At 39.2% G+C, this 21,960-nt stretch overlaps 1 protein-coding gene across 6 annotated transcripts in view; it reads right to left on the bottom strand.

The window, feature by feature from the left end:
* The window catches only part of ALG8 (ALG8 alpha-1,3-glucosyltransferase), a 40,115-nt gene that overhangs the window by 4,936 nt on the left and 13,219 nt on the right, over nt 1-21,960 (bottom strand). For 2 of the 6 annotated variants that reach the window (XM_042906220.1, XM_042906225.1), the window contains 9 exons: nt 20,583-20,650; nt 18,195-18,321; nt 17,834-17,937; nt 17,022-17,142; nt 13,774-13,913; nt 11,818-11,957; nt 10,365-10,462; nt 9,976-10,048; nt 7,348-7,984 (listed from right to left, as the gene is read on the bottom strand). In XM_042906220.1, coding sequence (XP_042762154.1) covers nt 7,753-7,984; nt 9,976-10,048; nt 10,365-10,462; nt 11,818-11,957; nt 13,774-13,913; nt 17,022-17,142; nt 17,834-17,937; nt 18,195-18,321; nt 20,583-20,650 — 1,103 coding nt within the window. In that variant the 3' untranslated portion in view covers nt 7,348-7,752. Of the gene's footprint in view, nt 1-4,969; nt 5,127-7,347; nt 7,985-8,068; nt 8,246-9,975; nt 10,049-10,364; nt 10,463-11,817; nt 11,958-13,773; nt 13,914-17,021; nt 17,143-17,833; nt 17,938-18,194; nt 18,322-20,582; nt 20,651-21,960 lie in introns of those variants that run through there. The other 4 variants (XM_042906222.1, XM_042906223.1, XM_042906224.1 and 1 more) reach the window with 4 other exon arrangements.

Raw genomic sequence — 21,960 nt, 5'->3', positions numbered from 1 at the left:
GAATTAGTTGATTGTTTATCTTTTATTCACTTTTCTTTTGGATTGGATTATCTTTTTTACTGGCTGATTTGTAGTAATTCCACAGATACTCTCAACACTAATGCAATTTACTGTTTTTATGTAGGGACATTTATCCATTTTCTTTCTTTGTGATTGTGCTTTGTGTGTTTTGTCTAAGAAATCTTGGTCACCCATGACAATGTCCTTCTGCTCTCACGTTCAATTAAATTACCCTAACGAGAATACCAGTGACCTCCATATTATCACACTCATTGATTTTACTCAACATCTCAGCAGCATTAGACACAGTTGTCCTCTTCATACTCAACACTCTCTTCCTTTAGCTTCCAGGCCACCATGCACTCCTAATTTTTCTCTTGCTTCACTGGTTTCATTTTCTCGGTTTCCATCCTCTATTTCTTCTCAGCTTGCAAAGGTTAGATTTCCTCAAGACTTGTCCTGGGTCCTCTTGTCTTTACTATCTCTTCTCTTTCCTTAGGTGACATATCTACTTCCTTAGCCTTAATTATCATGTATATATTGATGATTCTAGCATTTTTTTACTCTAGCCCAAACTCTCTTCTGAGCTCAAATGATACATCTATTCTCCTACTTGAAATCTCTGCCAGGATATCTTACAAACATCTCAAATTAAGTATGTCGAAAAATAAAAGTCTTCTTCACATTGAGAAAAAGTTTTAAAAATCTTCAAGTATAAGGAACAATATAATAAATACTCATATACTCACCATCGTAACATTTTGTTGTATTTACTTCAGATTTATGGTTTCCTGATGTATATACACAGATGCACACATTTGTATATATTCTCCTTCAAAGATATGTAAATAATACAGTACGAAGCTAAAATTCCTCTTGGCCTCAACCTTAAGTCCCAGTCTTTTTCCTTCCTTCCTAGAGGCAACCATGATCCTAAATTCCATATATATATTAGTATCCATATTAATGTTAATAAATGAATTCATAAATAATATAAAACAATTTTTGTGTGTGGTTTTAAAGGTCTACACATTCTGTATATATTATCTCTGTATAGATATTATATAAGTCCAAGAAAAAGAGTTTCAGAATATATGAATTTTCAATTTTACTAGATACTGCCGAATTCCTGTATGAAAAGACTGATCCAATTTCCATTTCCATCCACAATATGTGTGAAAGTAGCAATGTTTTCTATTGTGACACTAATTTTTGCCAATCTGATGGTGAAAAATGGGAGCTCAATGTTGTTTTAATTTGCATTTCCCTATTATCCAATGAAAATAGTTATTTTCCATTTGAGTTTCCTTCTGTTTCGTTGCTTGTCCATATACTTTGCTTATTTTCTTTAGAGTTGTCTTTCTTTTTTATTAAGATTTTATTTTTAAGCACTCTCTGCATCCAACATGGGGCTTGAACTCACAACCTGAGATCAAGAGCCACAGTCTCCACCAACTGAGCCAGCCAGGCACCCCTAGGATTGTCTTCTTTTTTTTTTTTAAGTTTATTTGTTTATTTTTGAGAGACAGAATGGGAGGGAGAGAGAGAGAGAGAGAGAGAGAGAGAGAGAGAGAGAGAGAGAAAGAGAGAATAAGCGGGGGGAGGGGCAGAGGGCGAGAGAATCTCAAGCAGACTCCATGCTGTCAGTATAGAGCCTGATGCAGGGCTCGATTTCACGAACCGTGAGATCATGACCTGAGCTGAAACGAAGAGTGGGACATTTAATGGACTGAGTCACCCAGATGTCCCCTGGAGTTGTCTTTTTAAAAATGATTTGTAGAAACTTCTTGTGTGAGGTAATATGAATCCTTTCCTATATATGTTATAAAATACTCTTCCTTAATCTGTTGTCTGTCTTGTAACTTTGTTTATAAGGCTAGAAGTCACAGAAGTTAAAATTCTGATGTAGTAGGGGTGCCTGGGTGGCTCAGTCGATTAAGCATCCAAATTCAGCTTGGGTCATGATCTCGCAGTTTGTGAGTTCGAGCCCTGCATCTGACTCTGTGCTGACAGCTCAGACCCTGGAGCCTGCTTTGGATTCTGTGTGTGTGTGTCTCTCTCTGCGGGCCCCACCCTGCCCCCCACCTTGCTCACACTCTGACTCTCTTAAAAATTAATAAACTTAAAAAAACTTTTTTAAATAAAAAAATTTCTGATGTAGTAAAATTTGTCAATCTAATCTTTTTCTTTTTTTAATAATCTTTTTCCTTAAAATTTTTTTAAATGTTTATTTTTTTGAGAGAGAGAGAGAGACAGAGTGCAAGCAGGGGAGGAGCAGAGAGAGGGAGACACAGAATCCAAAGCAGGCTACAGGCTCCAAGCTGTCAGCATGGAGCCCGATGTGGGGCTCAAACTCACTGAGATCATGACCTGAGCCGAAGTCGGACGCTTCACTGACTGAGCCACCCAGGTGCCCCTAATATTCGACCAATTTTTAAATGCACATAGCTTTCAACACAGAAACCACTTCTAGAAATTTAATCCTATAACATGTGCAATCCTAGCGCATGTGCAGAGTAAAGTATACTGGAAACAAAGGTCCATTGAGAGGAAACTTGTTAAATAAATTATGGTCCATCTATACAATGGATACCTTAATGGACAGACTTGAAAATGGCTCCCAATTATCTCTGCCTCTTGGTACTCAAGCCCAGTGTAATCCCCTCCCCTTTAGTGTAGGTAGGACATGTGGACTTCCTTCTAATATACAGAATGGGGCAAAGGTGGCAAGAGGTCACTTCCATGATTACATCACATAACATACATCTGTCTTGCTAGCAGACTCTCTCCCTTGCTGACTTTGATGAAGTCTGCTGCTCTGTTGTGAGTTACCTTATGGGGAGGCTTACACCGCAAGGAACTGAGGGTAGCCTCAACCCAACAGTCAGCAAGAAACTGAGGTCATCAGTTCTACAACCCACAAAGAACTGCATTCTGCCAGCAACTGTGTGAGCATGAAAACAGATCTGTCCCCAGTCAAACCCTGAGATGAGAACATAGCTCCAAGGTGTCACTGGAGCCTGTGAGAGACCCCAAAGCAGAGAACCAGATAAGCTTGGGCCTGGATTCCTGACCTACAATTTTGAGATAAGAGATGTGCTTTTTCAGCCACAGAGTTTGTTACACAGCAATAGATAACAGATACAGATATTATGCAGCTGTTAAAAAAGCATGATGGAATTTTATATATACCTATAATGGAATGAACTCCAAAATACATTAAGGAAGAAAAAGCAAGGTCATAACAGTGTGTGGAATGGTATCGTTTGTGTGTTTATAAACATACAGATATGTCTGGTGTCTCTGGAATGATATAAGATATTGATGGCAATGGTTGCCCTGTTGGTAGGGGAACTGGGTGGCTGGGGACTTTTTGAATTTTGCTCCATGTACATGAAAATCAATTCAGAAATTTTTAAACCCTTTTGTTCTCATTGTACTCAAAATAAAATTTAATTTCTTTACAATGGCCTAAAAGACCCTGCATGACTTGGGCCTTGCCTACTTCTCCAACTTCAGCTCATGCCACTCTTTCTGGCTTTCAGGACTCTCCAGTCACTAGAATATAAACTCCTTGAAGGCAGGAATATGTCTCTGTTTACCTTTTGATCTCTAGCACGTAGCATAGTACAAAATACTCAGTGGGAATTCAGTGAATATGTTTTTTGTAATTTTTTAAAGTTTATTTTTATTTTGAGAGACAGAGAGCGAGAGAGAGAGAACACAAGAATTCACATGCATGGGGGAGAAGCAGAGAGAGAGGGAGAGAGAATCCCAAGCAGGCTCCTCACTGTCCACCTAGAGCCCAACGCAGGACTCAGTCTCACCAATTGTGAGATCATGATCTGAGCCGAAATTAAGAGTTGAACACTTAACTGACTAAGCCACCCAGGTGCTCCTGTGATTTTTTTTTTTTTAAAGGAATAATAAATGAATTTGATTTCCAAAGTTTTAGGAAGGGTAAAAGAGGTAATGCCTAGAAGAGTACTTGGCACTCAACAAAAGAGGACACAATATGGGATTTTCCTTTTGTGTATCACTTGAAAGGCTGTCATAAATGGGAATAGGGCCTCATTATGTACTCCTCCAGAGACTAACTAGTAAGTGTCATAGGAAGAAAAATATTAATTCAGCATTAAATGCCCTAAGGAATATGGGAGGGGCTGTTTTATGAAGTGGTGAACACTTCCACACTGACCATTTATTGTCAAGAAAACTGTTAAAAATGTGCCGAGTAATCATCTGAGAGCCTTTCTAGGATTCTAGAGTTCTGTGATTCTGTACATAGGTATATTTCAGGTCCTGTCCTTTTCATAGGAAATAGGCATATTGTTTTTTGTTTTAAATATTTTTTATAGTTTATTTATTCTGAGAGAGTGAGCATGAGTGGGGGAGGGGCAGAGAGAGAGGGAGAGAGAGAGAATCCCAAGCAGGCTCCACACTGTCAGAATGGAGCCTAATGTGGGGCTCAAACTCACGAACCATGAGATCATGACCTGAGCCAAAGTCAAGACACTTAACTGACTGAGCCACCCAGGTGCCCCTATTGTTTTTATTTCTGACTCCTGGGACCAAAACAGAAAAATTGGTACATTTATCGATCTTTCTATTAAACGGGCATGCTGAATATGGGACTTCATTGTGAGATAGTAACGGCTGTACTGACTCAAGTTTTTGAGGTTTATAGGTTTGCTCTAATCTCAGCTGCCATCAGCACAGTAGTCTGTTTCTTTGGAGCACCAGAAATGAGGTAGAGGGGTCAAAAGATTTGCTTTTTACCACAATCATGACGGAAATGTAATTTCATCAAACTACTCAAGAGTAGTTTTTCAAAGGCCATATTTTATTGGAATGCTTTCCTGCTCCATTAGCTGCATAACAGCCACATAGACTGTATGTAGGGGGCAGTTCGCTGACACTGAAGTGCTTCCTTCAGAAAGAGTAGCTTCAGGTGGAGGTGATTAACAAGGACACCATAGCAGTTTCAGGCTGGAAAGGCAGTGCATCTTCCCGGTAGCTCCCTGCTGGTTCTGGCTCTACCCCCCTGCTTGGGTAAAGATACTGGGAGCAACAGTACCAAGTCCCTCCCATCTTTCTTTTCTTTTATCTTCTTAAAGCTTGGCACACTGCATATAAATTAAACAGCAGGTAAAAAAGGAGTTATTTATATACCCTATTTAAATTTTGACGGCAACCTTAGCTTGTTCTTGACTTTACTTACTTCTAGATTTCAAAACATTTTGAACAGCACTTTGGTTTACTTAGGAACTGCTGAAACCTAGAAATTTGTTATTGAAAGCCAGCCACATCTTGCAAAGTTTAAATATATGAATACGAAGTATGGTACTTGGGAGAATCCTGGGCCATAGGCAGGAGTGTGGGTTCGAGACTGTGTGGCACCAACAAGATATTCCTGTCTCTGGAGCAGTTTCCCTCCTGGTAACGTAAGAGGTTGCTTTATTTTATTTTTTAAATGTTTATTTCTTTTGAGAGAGCACAAGCAGGGGAAGGAGCAGAGAGGAGAGAGAGAAAATCCCAAGCAGGCTCTGCGCTGTCAGTGAGGACACTGCCATGGGGCTCAATCAATCCCATGAACTGGGAGACCATGACCTGAGCCAAAATCAAGAGTTGGAGGCTCCACCAACTGAGCTACCAGGTGCCCCTTGAGGTTGAATTGATTTAAAGAAACTGTATTTGGACTTTGAACTCTTTGTCAAACAAAAATTTATGCAAAGTCCAATATATGAAATAGATTAAAGCATATTTGCTTTGGTGGAAGATGGGACAGGGCCCAGAGCCTCTGAGGCAACTCCCAGGAACATCCCATGCTCTTCGGAACATTCTGGAAATCTCTGCACCACATAGGCTCTTCCAGTTCTGCCATCACAGAACAATCTACAAAGTACGATTAAATTTGGCCTTGTTGATGTGCATCCAAATTCAACTTCTAATTTCTTTCCTTTTTTTTTTTTTTTTTGCTTGCACATCAATTGGCCAAGATGTGAACTACACTTAATCTCTTGCATTAATGCTGGTATTAGTAAACACTTAGATTTATGGCCTGTGCGGTGTGCTTCATTCATTCAACTGTGCCAAAAACTGGGGCTATTAAGACAAGTGTGGTCTCTGCTCTCAAACTGCTAGTACCTCCTGGGGAAAGAAGATAAACGAATTAATATTAGATGTAGACTCCCCAGCATGGGAGCTCACACATGGTGAGGGTACTCAGTTCTGGGGCATGGGGAGAGAAGGTTGAGGCAGAGGAAAGGATTCATAAAAATATCAAGTGATATTTATTGCACATTCATGTGTCAGGCAGCATTCTAAATTTTTTGTAATCATTTTAGAGACAAGGAGATTGAGGCAAAGGATGGCTACATAACCTGGCTGCAGATAAAAAAATGATGGAGGCAGGATTTAAGATCAGGCTGTGTGACTCTGGGGCTCCTATTCTTAATCACTACACCGTACTACCTGCATATTCATACATAGGGTAGCAGTTAAGTTTAATTTTGATGAAGTACGTACAATCACATGACAGGGTAGGAAAGTCAGCCGAGAGACAGGAAGCAGAATGGATGAAAGGGAGCAGAGGCACAAAGCAGCATGGCACACTGGCAATTTGCAGTTGTTAGGACAGCTGGAACACAAAGTGTGAAGGGGACTGTGGTGAGGAAAATAGGCTGGAGGGGCTATGCTTCTCTCCCCCTTTGGCAAAATCTCCATCTTTATCTCTGCAATGGACTCAAAAGATGTCTCCAGAAAGTTGAGTGGATTCAAGGGATGGGATAGCTGGATTAGCATCGCAGGATGCCATTGACTTGGACTCTGATCTTCTTAGAGGATAAGGGGTAAATAAAATGTGTGAAAGGTCCTGGTGTTGGCTGGATAAACGCTGGCTGAATTTGTGCAGCAGATATTCGGCAAACTGGGGTCGTGGATAAAAAGTGTGTGTGAAGGACTCTTCTAGAAGGGAGAGGACATGGCCAGGCTGCAAAAACCACTTAAGTTTGTTCATATGACGAAAGTTTAAGAAGTGGCAGCCTTATCAAAACTGCAGAGCTTGCTGTTAGAATAAATGAACTGTACAAGATGTCCTTAACTCAACGCAAGCGTTGATATGCTGACAGGCCAAACCAGTTCATTAAGTATTCACCCCCTGGCTTTGTGAGTATTGTTATTGTATAATTTCAAAAAAAAAAAAAAAAAAAAAGAAAGAAAGAAAGAAAGAAAACCAACAACAAAAACCACCTCTTGGAACAAGGTGTATAGAATGGGGACAGAACATCACCTGCTTGTGTGCACACGCCAGTAGGAAAATATAGGAGCGGATAATGATCCAGAACATTCTTGTTCAGAAATACAAAACAGCATTTTATTTCTATTTCCCTTAGCACATGATTCTAATTATGCTTTATAGCCTGACAATGGTCATCACAGGCTACAAATAATCATGTTGTTGGTAGACTCCCTGCTTGCTGTGAGCAAGCACAGCAGTCTGAATCATCTCAGATGACTTGAACAGGGCAAGGCGAGATTTGTTTCAAATGTGCTTCATTGCTTAGGGAGGATAAGTGGCTTCTCACCATGGTGACAATCACGTCGCTAGGCTGGGCAAGGCCAAGTTTAGAAGAATGGTCTTCCAAACAGAACTACTGAAATGAATGGTTCATGCCACCAGCAACTTTCTTCAAGTTCTGATTAATTTCCCATGAAATAATTGCTTGGAAGACATCCAAGCAGTTCCTTTATTCATTGTTTCTTTGTCTTGCTGGAAGGAGGGTCAGACAACACTGAAACATACAGTTTGAACCAAGCATATGTGATGCCGGCTGCACAATACACTGAGGTCAGTAACAAAGGGATAAAGGGGTACTTCAGCTTCCAGGAGGTGAAAGGGAATACAAATTCACAGAAGACTTCCAGAGGCCCCAAGCCAAGGAGGTAGAAAGTTTCCAACCAATTAAAAAGAGGTTTTTCTTTTCTGAAGACAAAAGGAGAGAAAAGTCTCATTTTAAACAAGTTATCCTGGTTTAGCAAACATCTCTCAGCTGAAGCTTCCCACCTGCACCGTCCTGATGTGAATGATAGCCAAAGCCATTGTCAAAAGAGGTCATTCAATTTCACATTTAGAAAAAATGGAGAATGATATACCGCTGCACTAGCTCAACAATCCAGATTTACCCAATCGTCATCTACCCATGCTGTCGCCTCAGTGAAGCTGCTGAGAGAACCAGCTCTGCATCTGGGGGAGGAAAGGGAGCTGGATGCTGTGACGCTGATGTAAAAAAATGCTACACAATAGGTAATTGATGGTTTTCAAGACGCTTTTGTTTTGGTAAAATAACATACAACTTGCTATTGAACCATTTTTAAGTATGCCATTCAGTCCCAGTAAGTGTATTGATAGTGTTATGCTACCAACATCACTATCCACTTTCAAAACATTTTCATCACCCCAACAGAATCTCTGGAAACATCAAGCAATAATCACTCCCCATTCCTCCTCCCGAACCTCTACTCTGTAACCTCTAATTTACTTTTTGTCTCTATGAATTTGCCTGTTCTACAGCATTTATATAGTATTTGTCCTTCTGTGTCTGGCTTAGTTCACTTAGCCCATGTTTTCAAGGTTCATCCATGTTGTAGCACACATCAGAACTTCCTTCCTCTTTCTGAGTGATCAGTACTCCACTGTATGTATACACCACCTTTTGTTTAGCCATTCATTTGCTGATGGACACTTGGGCTGTTCCCACCTTTTGGCACAGTGAATAAAGCTGCAATGGACACTGTGTACAAGTATCTGTTTGAGTTCCTCTTTTCAGTTCTTTTGGGTATATACTAACAGTGGAATTGCTGGGTCATATGGTGAGAACTGAGTTGTAATATAATTGAGTATATGAGGCTTATGGACATAATCAGATATGAATCATAAAGGAGCTTTAAAAAAATTATATGGATAACATTATATTAAGTTTAGAAGAGAAAAAATTCTACCCATAATTCTATAACAAGAATTTTTACATATATTTATTTAAAAATATTTTTTGAAGTAGGGGCGCCTGGGTGGCTCAGTGGGTTGAGCGTCTGACTTCGGCTCAGGTAGTGATCTCACAGCTCATGGGTTTAAGCCCCACGTCAGGCTCTGTGCTGACAGCTCAGGCCCTGAAGTCTGCTTCGGTTTCTGTGTCTCCCTCCCTCTCTCTCCCTCTCTCTCTCTCTCTCTCTCTCTCTCTCTGCGCCCCTCCCCCGCTGGCACTCCCCCCCTCTCTCTCTCTCTCAAAAATAAACATTAAAAAAATTTTTTAAAAATATTTTTTGAAGTTTATTTATTTATTTTGAGAGACAGAGAGAGCAAGCAGGGGAGGGGCAGAGAGAGAGGGAGATAGAGAATCCCAGGCAGATTCCGCATGTCAGTGTGGAGCCCAATGTGGGGCTCAAATCCCTGAACCATGAGATCATTACCTGAGCCAAAACCAAGAGTCAGACGCTTAACTGACTGAGCCACCCAGGCGCCCCTACACATATATTAGCTTTATGCATCTATATTTATGTGGCTTTACTCACAATGCATATTTTACATTCTAATATTAAGTTTTCATATAAGGTTTTAATTTAAGTTAGGTAGTCCCTCCTCAAACAGTCCTTCAGTTAAAGACATGAACTATGTTGTCATGTCAGAGTGATGTGATTATGGGTAATTCGTCCCTAAAAAAATTCTGGCAGCTTTTTGGGCTCAGGTCATGATCTCATGGTTTGTAAGTTCGAACCCCGCATTGGGCTCTCAGCTGTTAGTGTGGAGCCTGCTTCACATCCTCTGTCCTCCTCTCTCTCTGTGCCTCCCCTGCTCGTGCACTCTCTCTCTCAAAAATAAACATTGAAAAAAAATATTTTTTAAAGGCTTAACGGACCATTTAGGAATAAACATTTCACAACAGCAAACATAATTTTAAATGTACTCTTTTGGATTACCTGAATAGAGTCTTCAGTGAGGAAATACTATAGGTGGTAAATAGTAACATGAGTAAGATTTTAGTGGGAAGTTCTGTTAAAAGAAAAAAAAAATACAGATGATAATTCAGTTGATCAGAGAAAGATATATGATACTCAAGGCAATATAATAAGCACACTGGCACAGCTATATAGTGTTAGCAATGCTTTTTGAGCTTAATGATGCATCTTTGTGACATCTAAAGATACTGAGGATTAGGAACAAATTAGAGGTTTTATTTAAGAGCATGGAGGAGCTCTCTCCTTCCAAGAGATTTTAAGGTCATTTAAATGAGATATATTGATCTCTAGGCCCTGATGAAAAAGGCATGGCAATCAAATCTCTCTCTCTAAAATAAAAAGCTGTTTACCTGGTGCAGTGAAGAGCAGAGGGAAGAGGGAATAATGTCCCGTTGTGGTCAGAATCAGAAAAATTGAAGCATCTCCTGCTTTTCCCACAGAAAGAAGGCTAAAAATAAAAATTCTTATAATAATTCCTTAAAACAACAACTGAAACTTACACTTGCAGCAGACAGCTTGAATAAACGGCATCTATTATTTCTAGCACTGGCTTATGCATAAGCTAACATACTGATCTTTGCTACAAGTCCAATGTAATTGAGAATATTAATTTCGTGGGAAAATTTAAGCAACTGATGGAAGAATGTACCACACTGAATTGGGGAGTATTGAAAAAGAGTCTTGCTTCCCTGAGTAACTGCCTTCCTCACAGAAAGGGACATGGTGGGACTAGGAGCTGCCTAGTCCCAGGGAGCAGGGAGTCCCTAGTAGCCAGGGAGACAGGACTTGGGAGTTTAATTTCCAGACCTGGAGCTCTCCTCTTGGGCAGTGCCCCATGCCTGATGGTGTTTAGTATGACTTCTAATTAAAGACATTAGAAGTTTTGTTCTATTTCTTAATTTGGAAACTCTACGTTGCTGAATGAATCCAGACAAGCCATATACTGACGTGACAAATTTGCTTAAGCTTCCTTCAGAGCTTAATGATTTCTCTCAAGATTTAAGAAAAATCTCAAGGAAAAAAAAGGCTAATTCTAATATCATCTATCTATCGGGATTTAATTATATGCAAAATGGACACTACTGCATTTAATTTTTTTTTTAATTTTTAATTTTTTAGCATGGTACAGTGAAAAGATCATAGGAACCAGCATCATAACATTCAGGTTTAAGTCCTAACTGTGCTACTTGCTAGCTGTGTGGCTTTGGATAAGTCATTTAGACTCTCTGAGCCCAGTTTCTGTAGATGTTAAGACGGGATGATATCCATTTATCCTAATTACCTTAAAGGTTGCTGTGAGGCTCAAAAGAAAAAAAAATGCAAAAAGAAAAAAACCCAACCAAACCCCTCTTCTCCCCACCAAAAACCACCTCAACAAGAGTTCTGCAAAACGTGAAGTTCTGTACAAATATTAAATTTTACTCCATAATGGACTCAATCATTACTCTAACAACACTTAACAAGAAACCATGAAATCTTATTTTCGCCAATGAGGTGACGCCAAAGCCTATGCTTTTCTATACCATGCTGCCATTCAATATCCAGATCTAACACCTTGTATCATGGTTCTTAATTGCTGTAGTACCCTTAACAAAAAACAGCAGTAACTGTGTGTGCATATTCCCAGGCCCAGCGATCCCAAGTTAAGCATCCCTGTCCTGTCCTAGTATAAATCTATTCCTTTGCCTAGTATAAATCTATAAATCTTTGCCTTTGCCTATCCCACTGAACATGTCAAATGGAAAACAACAGGCTCATTACGAAATCTGCCAGAAATGCCGGCTGACTGAGTTATGTGCTTACCTCATTGGGAGAACTGCAAGGAGTATGGCTTTTTCATGGACGTGCCACCCAAATAGGAAGGAGCTCAAGGCACAAAGAATCAGACATCGCAGAAAGCCTCTGGGCCCTTGGGGTTTAAACCAAAGACAGAAAATAGAGGGCTAGAAACAACAGGCAAAGATAAAACTTCAGTATCACTCAAAATAGGCTTTACAGAAACATTGTTCAGGCGAATACAATTTATATCATCTCTGCAAACCAGTACATCTTAGACTATTCTCCCTTACACTGGGTTAATTCATCACCATGTGAACACTCCACCAGAAGTTATAAAAAACTACACAGGGGGCACCTGGATGGCTCAGTCAGTTAAATGTCTGACTCCTGATTTCAGCTCAGGTCATGATCTCATGGTTGTGAAATCAAGCCCTGAGTCGGGCTGTGTGCTCACAGCACAGAGACTACTTGGGATTCTCTCTCTCCCTCTGACCCTCCCTGGCTCATGCACACTCCCTCTCAAAAACAAAACAAAACAAAACAACAACAAAAACTAAAAACCTACTCAGAAAAGAAGGCTTTGGAAATACATATTTAACTCATTAATAATTCTGTTTAGGGCACCTGGGTGGTTCAGTCAGTTGAATGTCTGACTCTTTACTTTGGCCCTGGTCATGATCTTGCAGTTTCATGACTCTGAGCCCTGTGTTGGGGGGGCTCTGTGCAAGGAGCCTATTTAGGATTCTCTGTCTCCTTCTCTCTCTGTCCCTCCCCTGCTCACGGTCTCTCTCAAATAAATAAATAAACTTAAAAAAAATTAATTCTGTTCATCAGAATTAATAATGAATGACTGATATCAGGTCAAACTACAAAAGTTCAAAAACATTTTGAGGCTAATAATAAATTAGATTTTACCATATTAATAAATACATACCTAGCTGTGTGGGCTGGATTGTAATTTATAATAAAACTAGGGGCTTCCATACGCAGCTTACGAGGCTGACGTTTTTTTTTTTTTTTTTTTAAATTTTTTTCAACGTTTATTTATTTTTGGGACAGAGAGAGACAGAGCATGAACGGGGGAGGGACAGAGAGAGAGGGAGACACAGAATCGGAAACAGGCTCCAGGCTCTGAGCCATCAGCCCAGAGCCTGACGCGGGGCTCGAACTCACGGACCGTGAGATCGTGACCTGGCTGAAGTCGGACGCTTAACCGACTGCGCCACCCAGGCGCCCCGAGGCTGACGTTTTAGAAAGTTTTAGGCAGTTAGAACATGGGAACAAGTAGGCCAGCAGAACTTAATTACCCATCAGCACTGCCACTTAACTACGCGGGGTCAGGTATCTTAATAGGTTTGGTCTTTTAGAAACCAAAATTAAAGCTGAGTATAATTAAAGTAGAATTGAGTTATTTATACTGAATGCCATTAAAATCATATCATGAAATTGAGAGCACCATGATCACAAACAAAAACAGCTATGAATGAAGTCTCTAACACCATCTGAGTCATGTTAGTTTCAATGTTTGACACTCAAAGAGCCACTGTTGACTCTCTTAACTCATTGTCGTCATCAAGACAAAATATCCATGCAGTCCAGGCAACTTGGGATTTTTGACCAGTTAGCCACGGATGAAAACAACAACAGAAACCTGGATGTTCCCACTACACACATTTTCCTTCTCCACAGTGCAGTCCTTGGCCCTTCCTCTCTGGGCTTTTCTTTTTTTCCCATCAGATCATGAACAAATGATCTAACAGCCACAGCAAGGATCTCTCTCTCAGAGGTCTTACTAGTAATCTTTCCTTAAGGTGCTCAAAATTACTCTAAGAATTGCTCTGAAATACCTCAGTCTGCAGCAGGATGACAGCTATGGTATTTGTCCTATAGTTGGAAAAAACCTGAAAGATGAAATTAACCAGCCACACAAAAGAAAAGCAGAGAAAACTCAAGAAACGAGTACTGTGGGTGAATTCTTACCAACATGGCAATCAGAGTGCAGATGAGGGTGGCCAAGGGAGTCACTGAGGGAAGGACTGTGTGTTGGAACTGCTGAACCAAACCACTTGTCATTGAGGCCTTGGGAATTTTGTTGGGATCAAGAAGTTTCAATTCCAAACCTAGAGAATAAGTAGATATTTTGTTTTATTTTTATCAATATTTGGTCAACCAACTCCTCGAGAAAAAAAAAATCTACTAAATCTTATTGTTACTTCAAGGTCGAGCTGTATTAAAACTCAACTCTGTACTATTATTCTACCTAAAATGCCTCTGGTCTTGAGATCATATGATGCAAAGCAGCTTTTTGCACTGGAACAGGGAATTCGTGCAGACGGTATGAATATCAATCTGCTCTCTCTCACCTCTAAAATGAAGCAGGCTTCTAAAATGCAAGTCTGACCATGTCACATCCCAGCTTGGAATCCTTCATTGCCTATAAAGTCCATATTCCCAAGCACGGCATAAACTGTCTTCCATGATCTAGCCCCTTCCTCTCCAATCTCATATCCTCCGCTTGATTAAATGTGGCTTGGCCACAATGAATTGACATAGCACTCTCCACACTTGTCCCCTTAGCTTAGAATGGCCTAATCACTCCTCTAAGTTAACTCCTAATTCACTCCCTCATCTGAGAAATCTTTTAAATAAAAAAGTAGAGCTGATTTTCTTGTGGGCTAGGTACACACATATGGACTCTGTACATGTCTCTATCTAGTGTTCACCCTACTGCCCTGTATCTGTTTATGCACTCATTTCCTCCACTGTATTGGATTTCTTAAAAGCAGAAATGATGATTAATCCATTTTTATCCCCAGCACATACGTGTTCAAGGAATAATTAGATGACCAAGTCTGAGGATGATGATGCAAATCCCATCCCAAACTAGCTAATAGGACAGCCAAGGACAGTCTGAGCACGACCTTGTAGTAGACAAGGTCTACTGAAAATCAGTGAAATGTGGGGAGGTGTACACTACCAAATTATTTTGTATTCATTAACCTCTTTCCTTTTCCCTTCAGTCTGATGATTCTCTCTTAAAGCTACCGCCACTGACCAAGACATCTTTTTTTTAATATATTAAATATAATTTGTTGTCAATTGGTTTCCATACAACACCCAATGCTCATCCCAACAGGTGCCCTCCTCAATGCCCATCATCCACTTTCCTCTCTCCCCCACTCCCCATCAACCCTCAGTTTGTTCCCAGGATTTAAGAGTCTGTTATGGTTTGCCTCCTTCCCTCTCTGTAACTTTCCCACCCCCCCTTTCCCTCCCCCATGGACTTCCGTTAAGTTTCTTAGGATCCACATGAGTGAAAACATATATCTGTCTTTCTCTGCCTGACTTATTTCACTTAGCATAATACTCTCCAGTTCCATCCACGTTGTTACAAATGGCCAGATTTCATTCTTTCTCATTGCCAAGTAGTATTCCATTGTATTTATTAACCACATCTTCTTTATCCATTCGTCAGTTGATGGACATTTAGGCTCTTTCCATAATTTGGCTATTGTTGAGAGTGCTGCTATAAACACTGGGGTACAAGTACCCCTATGCATCAGCACTCCTGTATCCCTTGGGTAAATTCCTAGCAGTGCTATTGCTGGGTCATAGGGTAGATCTATTTTTAATTTTTTGAGGAACCGCCACATTGTTGTCCAGAGCGGCTGCACCAGTTTGCATTCCCACCAACGGTGCAAGAGGGTTCCCGTTTCTCCACATTCTTGCCAGCATCTATAGTCTCCTGATTTGTTCATTTTAGCCACTCTGACTGGCGTGAGGTGGTATCTCAGTGTGGTTTTGATTTGTATTTCCCTGATGAGGGGTGACGTTGAGCATCTTTTCATGTGCGTGTTGGCCATCTGGATGTCTTCTTTAGAAAAGTGTCTATTCATGACCAAGACATCTTTGAAGAGGCAGATATATAAGATAATGTACAGCCTAGTTTCCTCACTCGGACAAGGAAAGTGGCCCTTATACCTCATACCTGGTTATTTAAGGTTTTTGAATATAAATGTTAAGACATTCCTTGTAAGAGTCCTTGAACATCAAGGCTGGATTCACAGTGGGTGAGGGATAATACCAAATTATGATTTCCTTTAAGTATGCACCAAAACAGTGACAGCAGCTACTTGTGCCAAGAGCTTTGTAGCCATTACTTTCAGACCCCTGAGGCACAGAGAGATGTATAACTTGTCCAAAGTCACACAAGTGATAGGTGGTAGAATTAAACTCAGATCTGTCTGGCTACAATGCCTCTGCTACTAACAACCTAGCATTTTTTTATTATTGCATGTTTCTTACAACATAGTGCATTGGTACAGTTACTTACATTATCCTCTTATTGTACTCACTAGAAGAATCAAGTGACTTGAAGAATGCCACAGAGCCACTCATTTATGCAGGTGGGCCTCCAACCAAGTCATCAGACTCTAGATCAGGAATTGGCAAATTCTACCTTGAGGGCCAAATCCCCAGCCTGTGACTAATTTTTGCATAGCCCGAAGCTAGGAAGAGTTTTTATATTTTTCAAGGTGGTAAAACAAACGAACAAAAACACCTTATGTGGTCTGCCAAGCCTAAACTATTTACTATCTGGCCCATTTTTTTTTCAGACAAAGCTTACTGATCCTTTGGGATCAGGAGGATCTCTTGATCCTCCCCATTTCCCATTACGCTAGGCTATATTCACAAACTACTGTTGAGTTATTCTAGAGTGAATTATTTTCAGTAGAACCATCTTAAGATATACATTATTATTATTATTATTTTATCACAACCCAAACTTAAAAGCCTAGCCTAGGTTTCCCATTTCTTCTCATCTCATGCATGACTATCATTTTCCTTACTGATAGAACACCTAGAGTCACAGCTTATACGGTCTTCTTTCCTTCTGCACACATTTAAGTTTAAAAGCAGAGTTAACTGCTAAATAACATTTTACTCAAGGCAAAAATTACCTTTTAAAAATGTCTAAATATTGTATTTTTTTTTTCCAAAGCAAAGGATCAACCTCATTGCCACAAATGGTTTTTATAAGGAACACAGCCTGTCTACTACACTGAAACCTTAGTCCCTAGAACTGCTCCCCTGTTTATTCTGAAAGCTGAAACACAAGGCTGGAGAACAAACAGTTCAGCCACATTCAAAACACAAAGCAGGATTTTCCATTTCTCAGTATGACTTGTCCAAATCCATCGTCTAAGTAAGAAGGCTGGCTACTATACCTATGATGGAGAGCACTTTGTCCAAAGCATTGTACAAAGCCCAGAAGTTTGGAGCCCAATATGCATGGCAGAGGCCCCTCTTGAAAGGGAAGAGTCGGGACAAGACTTGAGGCAGTTGGTTCTGTAGAAAAGAGATTAAACAGTGAACGATCTTTTCCAAATGCAAAAAGAGAACTAAAGAACCATCTGTGACATAGCGTGTAGCAAGTTCTAGTCCTTGTTCCCTCAAGTAGTTGTGTGATCCTGAGCAGTTCACAGAACCTCCTCTTGTCTAACCTACTCATCTGTTGAGTGGGACAAGATATGCTGAATACCAGTCCAGTACTGCTATGAGATAATTATAATAAGGGAAGAATTTACGAGCTGCAAAGGAGGAGACCCCAGGGTGAGGGAAAAAGGGGAAAACGAAAAATATTCATCGAACATCTATAATATTCTAGGCACTTTGAATGTTGTCAGTGAATGACTATGCAACACCATTAGTATTGATTTTGGAGTTACAAATAAATTATCACAAGTAAGCAAATGAGCAAATAAGGAAATCTGCGAACAATAATCATCAATTCTGTGTGTAAGTGTGTGTGTCTATGTGTGTGAAAGACATATAGTTAAACATGTAAATACACAGACACATATTTGAATGTGAACCAAAATGTCTGAAAGACCACATTCTGTCTTTGGGGAGTCATACTGGGGAAGAATCAGAAAAAAGTAGATTTGCTTCTTTTATACATTCTTTATTATTTTTTTCTAAACAACAGCAGCAACAACAAAAAACATGTATTACTTAATTTAAAAAATAAAAGACTTACCAAGGCTAGGAAGGGACCCAGTGAAAGAGCAGAAACTAAAAAAACAATCAGTCCTAGAGAAATAACACGGACAAAGCTGAAACTGTTCCATCGGATGGATCCATCTACAGAAAAGGAACATTACCATTACCAGGAGCATGGAAAACCATAACTTATACAATGTGCTAAAACCAGAAGTATCCCCTGATAGCACACCAGCCTTCATGATGTGACAAGAGCACAGAAAAGTCAAAATGGTCAAGGGTTTATAGGATCAATAAACGAGAGACATCTGCTGTGCCTCATAAAATCCTCTCACGAAGCAAGCTACCAAATCAAGGAAAAAGAAAATAAAGGTTTTGTTATTGTCACTAAAACTTGCCTGGTTTATTTGCAGTGAAACAGTAAGACCGTAGCAGGTATACACCATAAGCCGGGGCGACATAGAGGTAGATGTGCTTGAAGTGTAGAAGAACAGCAAAGAGAAATGCTCCTTCCATATGCCTTTTCTAGGAGATTTAAAAGGGAAATATCACTTTAAAATTCAGGGTAAACTAAATGTAGTAATGTAGTATCCTGGTTGGATCCTGGAACAGAAAAATAACATTAGTGGAAAAACTGGTGAAATCTGAGTGCAGCACCAATGTTGATTTTTTAGTCTTTTTTTTTGTTTTTTAAGTTTTAATTTTAAGTCCAGTTAGTTAACCATACAGTGTTATGCTGGTTTTAGGTGTACAATAGTGTTTTTTAGTCTTGTTGAAAGAATGGACTATGAAAGTGTCATAGTTATGTAAGATGGTGACATGAGGGGAAAATGGGTGAGGGGCACAGGGACTCTCTGTACTATCTTTGTTAACTTTTCTATAAACCTAGGACTATTTTTAAAAAATTAAGTTTATTAAAAAATAAAAAAACCCTGGAGACTGGTTGCATAACAATGTGAATATACTTAAAACAATACTAGACTGTACACTAAAAAAATGGTTGATAGTTAATTTTATGTGTATTTCAACACAATTTAAAAAATACATATTTTAAAATCTATGTTCTGACATGCTTAATGAATGAAATCATCTGGGATATGTTTCAAAATAATCTTGTGTGTGTTTGTGTGTAGATCACTGTGCTATTTTTATTTTCTCTACTTTTGTATATGATTTAAATTTGCTATAATAAAAAGGTTTTAAATTTCAGGCAAATATTCTACATGCAATATAAGGAGAAAACAGGCAAGTGATTCTAGTTAGTTTTTATACTGAGCCTAGTTCATTACTGCAACAAATATTTATTTAATACGAAGCTTGATGCTAAGGTACAGGACACATTATCATAAAAACACACCCCAATGCTCCTTAAAGATCTGAAGCCCAGAGAATTCAATCACCCTCATCCCCTGGACCTGGGGATGAGTACGAAAGAATACATATGATGTTATGCTACCAAAGAGCCACCTAAATCTGGTGTTATAGATCAGGTAACATATAGTACTATCAGGCTGAAGACACCGGGTACAGTACTTGATCCTAACAAACTACCTACAAGAATTAAAGGTATTCTGATTTAAAACAAATAAACAACAACAACAAAAAATCCCCAAGTTGACTATAACTAAATAAATCTGAATTCTACCTACCTCACAGGAATTTGGGGATCAAATGAGATAATGTTCCTGTGGTTCAGCAAGGAAGCTGCCAAAGGGGCCATGAAAGGCCAGGTTCCTTCTCTCACTGTCTCATCAGGGTGTGCTCTAGAATAGATGAGTGAGGAATGATAAAGAAAAATAATGGGTTGTTTCCAGATCTCTGATCACCACTTTTTCAACTTAAGATTCAGAGAAGGTCTAGCTAAACTTTATTTAACAATCATTCACTGAATGCCAATTATGCTCTAAGTGCTACAAGGCTTTTTATGGTTAAAAGACAAAAACTTATCCAGACATTTATAGTGGACAAAGAATTTTAAAGCAGATTATCAAATTTGATCTTTCCAAAGTCCCTGTGAGGTAGGGGGCCCCCATTTTACAAATAAGAATGTATTAAGAGGTACATTTCATTTTATGGATGCAAAAACTGTGGCTGAGGGGGTTAAATGACTTACTTTCGGTTAATGGTTCCCAAACCTGACTGTGAATCAAAATTCCCTATAAATTCCTAAATGCCAGTGCTAAGGATTCTTATCCAGCATACAGAGAGGTGACCCCAAAATATGAACTTCTGATTTCTTCCTCTATAAAGAGGAGGAAAATAATGACAATAATTTCATAGAATAGTTGTGAGGTTTACTCAATAAGATATTATATATAATGTACCTAACCCAAAGAAGCCAATGCATTTGTGTGAGCCCTGTCTGAGTCATACAGTTCATTAGGGTCAGTCAGGATTTCAACTCAAATCTTCTGATTCCAAATCCCATACTTTCCATTACACTATGCTATATACTTCTGACGATGAAACCCCACCATCAGTTATTATATTGTAAAAACTGGAGACTTCATTCCTAGGTAAATGATTCCAGCCAAATACAGCAACACAAGTTTATTTCAGGCCTGCCACCCTCTAACAAGTTTCTAGAGTCTATGCGTAAAAGGAAGAAAATTATTGTCAAAAGAGAAGATGGGATTTATGAGAAATATGCAATAAAATTATCTATAGTGCTTGACAATTCAAAACAGTTCATCAAATAAGTCTACCCATCACCAACTTATTGTTGCCTTTCAAAGCTCAAAGTCAGACTTAAGGGCAAAAATCTAATCAGCCTATTTTGTATTTACCTGAAATAATCGTGCAATGGAGAGTAGCATTAATCCAAATAAAAAACCATTGTACTGGAAATGAATATCTGGACTTAGATTAAGGAAAGACAACAGAGGATACCAAATTTAAGTTGAATTGTGCCAGCAGATTGAATATAAAAATGCAAATGCTTTCCTAATAGGTAAACTAAAGACAAAAATATTCCTCCAGTTTGAACTTCTCATAAATGTGTTTTCTATAAACAGAGTCAAACCTTAGACAAACTCTAATTAAAATGTATATAGTGCCTGGGAATGCAAGCTGGTGCAGCCACTCTGGAAAACAGTATGGAGGTTCCTCAAAAAACTAAAAATAGAATTACCCTACGACCCAGCAATTGCACTACTAGGCATCTATCCACAGGATACAGGTGTGCTGTTTTGAAGGGACACATGCACCCCCATGTTTATAGCAGCACTATCAACAATAGCCAAAGTATGGAAAGAGCCCAAATGTCCATCGATGGATGAATGGATAAAGAAGACGTGGTATATATATACAATGGAGTGTTACTCTTTTCAAAAAGAATGAAATCTTGCTATTTGCAACTACGTGGATAGAACTGGAGGGTATTATGTTAAATGAAATTAGTCAGAGAAAGACAAAAATCGTATGACTTCACTCATATGAGGACTTTAAGAGACAAAGCAGATAAACATAAGGAAAGGGAAGCAAAATAATATAAAAACAGGGAGGGGGACAAAACAGAAGAGACTCATAAATATGGAGAACAAACTGAGGGTTACGGGAGGGGTTGTGGGAGGGGGGATGGGCTAAATGGGTAAGGGGCACTAAGGAATCTACTCCTGAAATCATTGTTGCACTATAAGCTACCTAATTTGGATGTAAATTTTAAAAAATAAAAAATAAAAAAAAATAAATGTATATAGTGCCAAGGATTATATAGGGGATAAAAAAAATTATGTTTAAGAAGAAAACCAGGAAACTTTCCCATGTTTTTTCTATCTTAAAGACCCAGCAGCTACAGGACAGGGAGTTTTCTGGTTTTGTTTTTTGAATTAGGGATGAGAAAGGAAGGGACCTAACAGCTACTGAAGGCCACTGGCATGCAGCACCCCCTCGTTTATAGTATATATACACAATCTTAGTAAGCCTCACGACGAACTTGTGAGGACATCAGAGCTCAGAGCCATTAATCTACACACGGCCTAAAGCTACTGCAATGCCATTGCTAAGAGCTGAGTCCACGTCAGACTTGAACCAAAGTGTGGGTGTTTTCCTCACACATGGCTACCTTTATGAAAACTGTAAAATATTAGGCTCCTGTCGTTAAGATTTTAGTTTCATTCGTATCTTCTGGATTTAAGAACTTTGCCTGTTAATATGTGGTAATCT

The sequence above is a fragment of the Panthera leo genome, chromosome D1, assembly GCF_018350215.1.
Source record: "Panthera leo isolate Ple1 chromosome D1, P.leo_Ple1_pat1.1, whole genome shotgun sequence".
Lineage (NCBI taxonomy): Eukaryota > Metazoa > Chordata > Mammalia > Carnivora > Felidae > Panthera > Panthera leo.
Note: the sequence above shows the minus strand (reverse complement) of the source record. Positions and strands in the feature narration are given on the sequence as shown.